The sequence below is a fragment of the Morus notabilis genome, unplaced genomic scaffold (assembly GCF_000414095.1).
Source record: "Morus notabilis unplaced genomic scaffold, ASM41409v2 Scaffold436, whole genome shotgun sequence".
NCBI classification, from domain to species: domain Eukaryota; kingdom Viridiplantae; phylum Streptophyta; class Magnoliopsida; order Rosales; family Moraceae; genus Morus; species Morus notabilis.
Genome location: NW_010362623.1, coordinates 338968 through 348154, shown reverse-complemented (window position 1 = coordinate 348154; position 9187 = coordinate 338968). Strand labels below are relative to the sequence as shown.

The following is a 9187-nucleotide window of genomic DNA, read 5'->3' as shown; positions in this document are numbered from 1 at the left end:
CCAACTTTCATATCCATGGTGGGGACACAGATTTAACAGATCCTTAAAACGCTCCCAAGCTTGATAGAGAGTTTTGTTTTCCTTCTGAGCGAAATTTGAGATCTTTCGTTTCAAATTATTAGTCTTATGGTGTGGGAAATACTTGTTGAAGAATGTCGTCGTCATTTCTTCCCATGTTCCAATAGACTTAGGCCTAAGAGAATACATCCAGCTTTTGGCCTTGTCCTTCAGAGAGAAAGGGAAAAACTTTAATCTGACGGTATTTGTGGCCTCAACACGGTTGTGAAAGGTGGCCACCACCTCTTCAAACTCCCGAATGTGTACATATGGATTCTCGTTCTCTAATCCGTGAAAGGTTGGGAGAAGTGCAATCATGTCCGGCTTGAAATCCGTAGGCGGTGCATTTGGCGGGAACATGATGCAAGATGGGGTGGCTGTTTGCGTTGGGTGCAGATAATCTTGCAACGTCCTCTGCTGAACTTTCTCGTGTTGTGCCATCGCAAATAGATTATCAAATGCGATTTTCAATGACAAGTGCGAAGATGGAGACGTAGAAGACGAGTCGGATAGAATTTCACTAAGGGTTTCTAAATCTGGACGTTGAGTAAATCTCCCTAGTTCGTCTCTATACCGATGCATTCACCCTAAGCGGCCCTTTTTTATTTTTTTATTTTTAATTTTTTTTTGTTTTTGTTTTTATTTTTAATCCAAAAAAAAATAATTATATAGTAACGTAAATTGTAACTACCGAGAGTGCTCCCAGGAAAGACTATAGCTCTTGGCTTAATGAATAGCCTCCTAGACAGAGCAACGTTTTCAGAAAAGATTGGTGGGGCGAGGCCCACTTAAGTACCAACTTTCCTAGACAGAACTCCCTCAGATTATACTTTCCACGTAACCACACAATTATTCTCAAAATCAATTATTAAATTTTATTGAGTAAATTATGAAATATAATCTAATTAATGGAAACTATTCCTAAAGTCAAAAGCCTAAATCTACCAAATTATGAAATTCCTAGATTAGGAATCTAAATTAGTCAATTAATTACAATCTAAATTATAATTCTAAGAATTAATGAAAATTATAAAAGAAAAAATTAAATTAGGCAACAATATAATAGTTAACAATTAAATTACTCAAACATGGAAACAAAATAAAATCCTAATCTATCAAAAATAAAATATTACAAAAATCAAATCACAATTAATTTTAAAACTAAAAGGGAAAATAAAATTAACAATAAAAGATAAATCCTAAGAGTATGAGATTCTTTTTTTTTTTTTTTGCAACCAAAATTACAGAAATAAAAAAAATGATAAGGGAAACATTTTTTTTTTTTCAACAAGACGACTACGAAGGAAAAAAAAAAAACGAAACAGGTAAGTAAAACTAAAAAGGTAATTCTTTTTTTTTTTTTTTCGATTAAGGGACGGCAAGTGAAAAAAAAAGGTATATATATATATATATATTTTTTTTTTTCTTGCCGCCCCTTAATCGAAAAAAAAAAAAAAAAATTACCTTTTTAGTTTTCCTTCCCTGTTTCGTTTTTTTTTTTTCCTTCGTAGTCGTCTTGTTGAAAAAAAAAAAAAATTTTTCCCTTCTTTTTTTTTTTTTTTTGAAATAAGAAACGAGAAAGAGAAGAAGAAAAGAAAACAACAATAATAATAAATGTATAACTAACGTAACACAGAAGAACAAAACAGCAAACACAAGGTTTTTTTTTAATGGGGGCTAAAAACAGATCACGTAAATTAAGAAAGAGAAATTGAGTAAAAATAAAAAAAATGCACTTACCTCTTTGGCTTCAAAATCTACTGATCAGTCTTGCTAGTAGCACCTTCCTGGCAACGGCGCCAAAATTTGATGAACGCCTAAAAATGATATTCACAAGCGGTCAATTGTAGCACAGAAATGCGGTCGTATCCACAGAGAGATAACAAAATAACAAGAATGACTAATAGAATAAGAGCGTTAGAGAAAAGTGAATTAAAGAAAAAGAATAGTTTTTGAGATTTTGTTGCAAATAAAATAGAAATGAGGGAATTTGTATGAAGAAAATTCGATAATAAAAATGGTAAGGTGTCGAGAATCCCTAATGTTTCGTTCACCAATCCAAGTTTTGATTCACAATATTAAATAACCGAATAAATTAAATCTGTTTGTTGACTCCAGAAATATTATTATTACAAGTTATCTAAAATCGACAATATATCAATCTGACAATATTGCAGTAAAAGACAATTTGTAAAATAATTTGAATAACAAAACATTGCATGACAGAATTACATAAGAAAAGCGTGACTGAACTTATATAAAAATTGGCACACAATATTTTGAAAAGTAATAGAAAAATAGATGAGATTTAATTCATTCGGATGTTGAACTTTACAGCACAAGGAATCAAAACCCCGAATTGGGTCACTCAACAGAAGTTTATCTCTAACCTCACCAAGAAAACTCTAGCCTATCTTGCAAAACATTCTCACAAGTTCTAGAGAGAAAATATGAGACTGACAGCAAGACGACAGAAAGCTGAATATCAAAATCTTCCTAAAACCTTAGGCCAACCTCTCTATTTATAGTGTTCAGAGGTTGCCTGTCAAATAAGGAAATAAATTGTAAAACTAGAAAATTACAAAAGAAAATGAAACAAAATAAAATTACACATAAATTAGGAGAAATCACATATTTGATTTGGGGAAGAAATCTGGTAATTTGCTCTAATTTTTGGGGAAGAAATTCAGATTCAGCGCCGGAGGGACACGTGTCGAAGCTTGATTGGATCAAAGGAATAAAGTGCCACGTGTCACGCGCAGAGTGGAGGAAGTCTGCTGGCGCGGTCAGAGTGGAGACATCATGGGACAGATGTCGCGCGCAGAGGAAAGGAGCAGGCTGGCGCACTGAGTTGCGGGGCCACGCGGAGGAATGCTTTAACGCGCGCTGATGGCTGCGTGGAAGACACGCGCGCACTGAGAGATCGGCGTGCTGGTGACGCGCGCAAGAAAGAGTGGGGAAAGGCAGAGAGCTGGGGCCCACGCGGAGAGAGATAGTGGCTTGGTGCGGCTCGGCTGAGGCTTGGCTCCGGATGGTTGAAAACATGGCTTTCATGGCTTATTTTTGTGTAGCTTTTTACACTGTAAATAATTAAGCAAAAACTAGACAAATTCTAATTAAAAATATTATGAATAAAAATAGTGGAATTGTTTAATTAAAGCTTAAATATTTTAATATTATATAAATCAAAAGTAGTATTTATGGTGCATTTTCATGCACTAATCAGTCGTCACCTTAGAAAATTTCGTAAAATTTTCTAAGTGTTTCCTCACCTTTCTTCCTTGGAAGAGTCGGCGTTAGCTTTTGCCCCTTGGGGTTGTCACCTTAGAAAATTTCGTAAAATTTTCTAAGTGTTTCCTCGCCTTTCTTCCTTGGAAGAGTCGGCGTTAGCTTTTGCCCCCTAAAAAATTTTGTAAAATTTTCTAAGTGTTTCCTCGCATTTCTTCCTTGGAAGAGTCGGCGTTAGCTTTTGCCCCTTGGGGTCGTCACCTTAGAAAATTTCGTAAAATTTTCTATGTTTTTTTTTTTGCGGTGATCCGTAGATCCCTTATTGCCCCCCTTGTCTGTTTAATATACCTTGGTTTTTTAAGCAGACAAGTTTATTCGAGGGGTGAATTCTTCTTACTTTTGGACAATATTACTATAAATTCATAATTTATTTAAATTACCAAAAATGTAACTAAGATGCGTTTAAAAAACTACATACATTATTGGTAGTACAGCTTTAACTGTTCTGCATTCCATGGATGCTGAACCTTTTTGCCGGAGAGGCTTTCCAAGATGTAGGTGCCTGGCCGCAATACTTCTTTTATTCGGTAGGGTCCTTCCCAAGTTGGGCCCAGAGGACCAGGATTTTTGAGTTTTGTACTCTGTGTTACCTTTTTTAATACTAGGTCTCCTGGGGCGAACCTTCATTTTTTGACTTTTTTGTTGTAATATCGGGCTACCCTCTGCTGGTAGGCGGCGAGGCGTAACTGGGAGTCGAGCCTTTTTCCTTCTAATAGGTCGAGTTCTCCATTCATGCCTTACGTATTACCGTCACCGTTGTAGACCACAGTTCTTAGAGTCGGCGTCTTAATTTCTATGGGCAGTACCGCCTCGACGCCATATGCCATGGAGAAGGGTGTTTCGCCCGTGGTGCTTCGGCTCGTCGTTCTGTATGCCCACAAGACCTTGGGGAGTTCCTCGGCCCATTTTCCCTTTAGATTGTCGAGCTTCTTCTTCAGGGTATACTTTAATATTTTATTGACTGCTTCGACTTGCCCGTTAGATTGCGGGTGTATCGGCGCCGAGAAATCCTTTCGAATGCCCACGCTGTCGCAGAATCTTCGTGTTGAGGCATTATCGAATTGTTTCCCATTGTCGGACACAATCGAGTGGGGGACCCCGAACCTGCACACAATGTCGTTCCACATGAAGTTGGTGCAGGCTGCTTTCGTAGTTGTAGTCAGAGCCTTTGCCTCTGCCCACTTTGTGTAGTAATCTACCGCGACGATGGCAAATTTAAACCCCCCAGGTGCAAGGTGCAATGGCCCGATTAGGTCAACCCCCCACTTGGCGAAGGGCCATGGACTGAGAATGGAGGTTAAATTTTCTGGGGGTGCTCTAGGAATTGTGGCGTACTGTAACACCCTGAAGAATTAATTGAGATTAATTAAGGTAATTGAGATTATTAGTGTGCCTAATCTGGATTATTAATTGAGTATAAATTAATAAATATTTTTGATACGTGTGAGTTTAAATAGTTCCAAGGTATTTAAATTATTCTCAGCAATTTATTTAAACCCAGAAGTGTGTATGGGCGCATTCTGGACTGCTCTTTTAAAATATTGTACACCTGTCTTTTTCTTTTTCTTTTCCTTTTCTTTTCTTTTCCTTTTCTTTTCTTTTCTTTCTTTCCTTTTTCCTTCCCGTGCATCTCTCCCTCTCACTCTCTCTCTCTCTCACTCTCCCATGCATCTCTCTCTCTCTCATTTTTGTCCCAAATCAAACGGATCTTGAACCAAGAAAAGATTTAAAGAGGTTTTCAACGTCAAGAAAAGGATTCGAGGTAAGATTACTGAAAGAACCTCTCATGAATCTCAAGTTTTTGAATTTCAAAACTTATTTTTGGTTCAAACCGGATTTTGATGGTTTTTGAGTAAAACTATGGTAGAAATTGGAGATCTTGGGTTCTTTGGACTTGTTTTAGGACCTAGAACCCAGATGTAGTGGTTTCCCTTTAAAATATTTCGATTTGGGATTGGATTTACAGGTTTTTAGACTGATTTTCGCGAGCTTCTCTCGCGCAGCTGATTCCACCGGTCGACCTGTGCGGTCGACCGGATCACATGGAAACCGGTCGACCTATGCGGTCGACCGGATTACAGGCTGACCGGTTGACCGGTCCGGTCGACCGGTTGACCGGTCCGGTCGACCGATTGACCGGTCCGGTCGACCGGTGTGCACACTACCAGTCGACCGGTAGTGTTGCACTACTCTGTCACCAGTCGACCGGTTGACGCGGGGTTTGACCCTGATTGGCATGAAATTGCTGTTTTGACCTATGTTTTCGGGGAGAACCCAAATTAGCTTCATTTGGGGACTTGAGATAAATGGATTAGCATTGTTAATCCTTGATTTGAGATTGAAAACCCTTGGAATGATATTTTGAAACATGAAAATGGATTAGGGCACACTAATTGAAAATCATGGTACATAAATGAGATTTGGATTGCTTTAGGAATGAGAATTGATCCTGAAGTGTTGTCTTGCATCAATGATCGCTGAGGATTCAGACTGAAGGGGCTTGAGGAAGCGGAAGCCGGAAAAGGCAACGCTAGTCCCAAGTTTGATAGTGCGAGGTAGGATTTATATCCCTTTTCCTTGTGAGACTGTTTTCAAAAAGGATTTTGGCCTTGAAAATATTTTAAAGAAAGGGATTGGTTTGTGAAAGAAAACATTTTGAAAACCATGGCTTGTTTAGTCATGGAACCTCATGGCTTGTCTAGTCATGGGGCCCGCGGCTTGAGTAGTTCGTGGGGTCGTATTAACGATTTCAGAATGTTAATGAATGATTTCTTAAGCAAAGAGATCTTGTGAACTGGTAAAAGAGTCTATTGCTGTAGTCCTAGATAGGATGCGGAGAGTGTATCCTCGGGGGCAGAACCCAAAACTCAGTCCGGATAGGCGAGGCACTTGGTTTGGTAAGTAATTTGTACTAATTACTTGCTGAAGCCTGTAAAAACGGTTATTTTCGGTTATATTTCCTTTGAGAAAAAGGATGTGAGGTTCCGACTGTCTGTTGGAACTGAATGTCGTATTTTATTTACTTATTCATTTATTTGTTTCCTCGCTTACTTATTATTCATTTATTTATAACGTTTATTTCAAATTATATCCTACGGGGCCTTTCGCTCACGTTTTATATTTCAAATGTATTAAACCCTCCCAGGAGACTCTAGGAGCGGGGCACTGTAGCTGGATAATTGCTACGGAGCAGCTGAGTTGTGCTGCTATTGGAATCAAGTGAGGATCGTGGACATCCTCTTGGACAAATGTAAGGAATTTGAGAAATTCTGTAAACTTATGTAATATTTGGATTTACTAGACTGTGGTTGATGTCTGTTGTAATGATTATTTACATGAGCATGTATGTACGATACTGTATGTCCTGTGGGCCCTATGTGTCAGAGGTTCTGGGATTATGTAGTAATGTAATTATATTTTAATGCAGTTGAGTGGGGCTCGTCTGGGAATCTGCTTTACTAAACCCTAATCGAGCTCCACATCACCCACCCCGCTTGGGGGGCGTGACAAGAGTGGTATCAGAGCCCTAGGTTGAGAAACCCCAGGATTGTACATACATGTGTGACATCTGTAATCCACTGAATAGTCTAGTGTTATTTCAGTTAAAGGAAATGGTGCCTTACCATAGGCCCGCTAATCAACCGGCACAACAGAATCAAGGATTTCTGGATACCATGTATGCTCCCTTTCAAGGCATGGCCACAAGAGCTCAAAACGAGCGGCCGGTTGAGGATAGGAAGCAAGGGTACTTCCGAGAATTTAGGCGTGCGTCTATCCCCTCGTTTAATAGTGAGGGAGGACCCTAGGAGGCAGAGTTCTGGTTAGACTCCATAGTCAAGCATTTGAGTACTATGGGAGTTCCATATGAATACTGGGTGGAATTTGCTGTATACAAGATGGTGGGTTTAGCAAATACCTGGTGGAAACAGGTCAAGAGAAGAGTAGATGTTACAGGACTGACCTGGAGCAGTTTGAGACCCTGTTCAATGAGCAGTACTTCCCTCAGAGCTATAGGGAGGAAAAAGCGCTGGAATTCATGTCTCTGCTGCAAGGTGACATATCTGTGAGCTGAAAACGCAAACGCCGACGCTCTAGGGCCAAGCGCTGGAATTCATGTCTCTGCTGCAATCCAGAATTTTTGAGGATGCAAGCTTTGATAGAGCATCGGCGTTTGCGTTTTCAGCTTGTGGTATTTGAAGTATCTCGTAGTTTTTAAACTTAACGAGTTATTCCTTTACTTTCCTCAAGTACGCACCCATTTTCTTGCCGCGTGCTTGGAATTGTTCTTTCACTTGACCCACGACCAGTTGAGAGTCGTTAAAGATGCTGAGCCTCTCAATTTTTAGGTGACTGGCCAATCGCAACCCTGCAATTAGCGCCTCGTATTCTGCCTCATTGTTTGACGCTTTGAATTTAAATCGAACCGCCGAGGTGATCTTGTGGCCTTCTGGGCTGATCAATAAGACGTCGGCTCCTGACCCGTTGTCACTCGACGCTCCATCCACGTAGAGCTTCCATTCTGTACTCTCGATTTCTTCTGGCTCGGCGGGAGCCAGTCTATGGGAGAACTCAGCCAGCGCTTGGCCCTTGATCGCCGTTATTGGTACGTACTTAATGTCAACTGACTTAACTCTACCGACCATTTGAGAAGTCGACCAGAAGTTTCGGGCTTTTGTAGCGCTTGTCTCAACGGATGGTTTGTGAGAACCCGTATTGTGTGAGATTGAAAATAGTGTCGAAGCTTTCTTGAAGCTACCATCAGGGCTAGGGCCAAGCGTTCCATCTCGGTATATCTTGACTCGGCGTCGAGGAGTCTTTTGTTTACATAGTAAATTGGTAACTGTACCCTTTCTTCTTCCCTTATTAACATGGAGCTTATGGCGTGCTGGGACACGGAGAGGTAAAGGCTGAGCTCCTCGTTGGGGTGGGGTTTTGACAGGACTGGGGGCTTGCCCAAATGCTCCTTCAATTTCTGGAAGGCCTCTTCACATTGTGGTGTCCACTCAAAACGCCTACTTCCTTTCAAAGCATCAAAGAATGGGACGCATTTGTTTGTTGCCTTTCATATAAATTTGTTTAAGGCAGCGACGTATCCTGTCAACCTCTGTACCTCTTTTGGTTTAGTCGGGGACTGCATATCTTGTAATGCTTTAATCTTTTTAGGGTTAGCTTCTATCCCCCGGTTACTGACCATGAAACCAAGGAACTTCCTTGACCCAACTCCAAAGGCGCATTTTTGGGGATTTAGCTTCATGTGGTATTTTCTTAACACACCAAACATTTCACCCAGGTGGTCGATGTGTTGGTTGGCCCTAGCACTTTTCACAAGCATGTCGTCGACGTAGACTTCCATTGATTTGCCGAGCTGTTGAGCGAACATTTTATTCACGAGTCTTTAGTAGGTAGCCCCCACATTCTTTAAGCCAAAAGGCATTACCTTGTAGCAGTATAGGCCCCTGTCGGTTATGAAGGATGTATGCTCCTCGTCGGTTGGATGCATGGGGATCTGGTTGTACCCGGAGTAGGCATCCATGAAACTCAGTATTTCATGCCCTGCTGTGGCGTTGACCATCTAGTCTATTCGAGGGAGTGAAAAGCCGTCCTTTGGGCAGGCTTTGTTGAGATCGCTGAAGTTGACACATGTCCTCCAGCTCCCGTTAGGCTTGACCACCAAAACGGGGTTTGAGACCCAACGCTGGTAATGGGCTTCCCTGATGAACCCATTGTTGATCAACTTGTCGACCTCCATTTTCAGCGCCTCATACCTCTCTGGGTTCATCGGTTGACGCTTCTGGCGCTTGGGAGGATATGAGGGGTCAACATTCAGGGATTGACACATAAC

At 40.7% G+C, this 9187-nt stretch overlaps 1 protein-coding gene and 1 non-coding gene across 2 annotated transcripts; one reads left to right on the top strand and one right to left on the bottom strand.

Annotated features, from left to right (window-relative positions):
- The first annotated feature begins 10 nt into the window (after nucleotides 1–10).
- On the top strand, nucleotides 11–117 carry LOC112092410. The gene has a single exon (XR_002902581.1). It is a non-coding gene; the product is annotated as a small nucleolar RNA R71 (small nucleolar RNA).
- A 3965-nt stretch (nucleotides 118–4082) lies between these two features.
- LOC112092393 lies at nucleotides 4083–8917 on the bottom strand. Its single transcript, XM_024168487.1, has 6 exons — nucleotides 8783–8917; nucleotides 8537–8710; nucleotides 8102–8404; nucleotides 7584–7931; nucleotides 7307–7387; nucleotides 4083–4679 (listed from the first exon to the last, which is right to left on the bottom strand). The coding sequence occupies exons 1-6, from the start codon at nucleotides 8915–8917 to the stop codon at nucleotides 4083–4085; spliced, it is 1638 nt and encodes a 545-aa protein (XP_024024255.1).
- Between the last annotated feature and the right edge of the window lie 270 nt (nucleotides 8918–9187).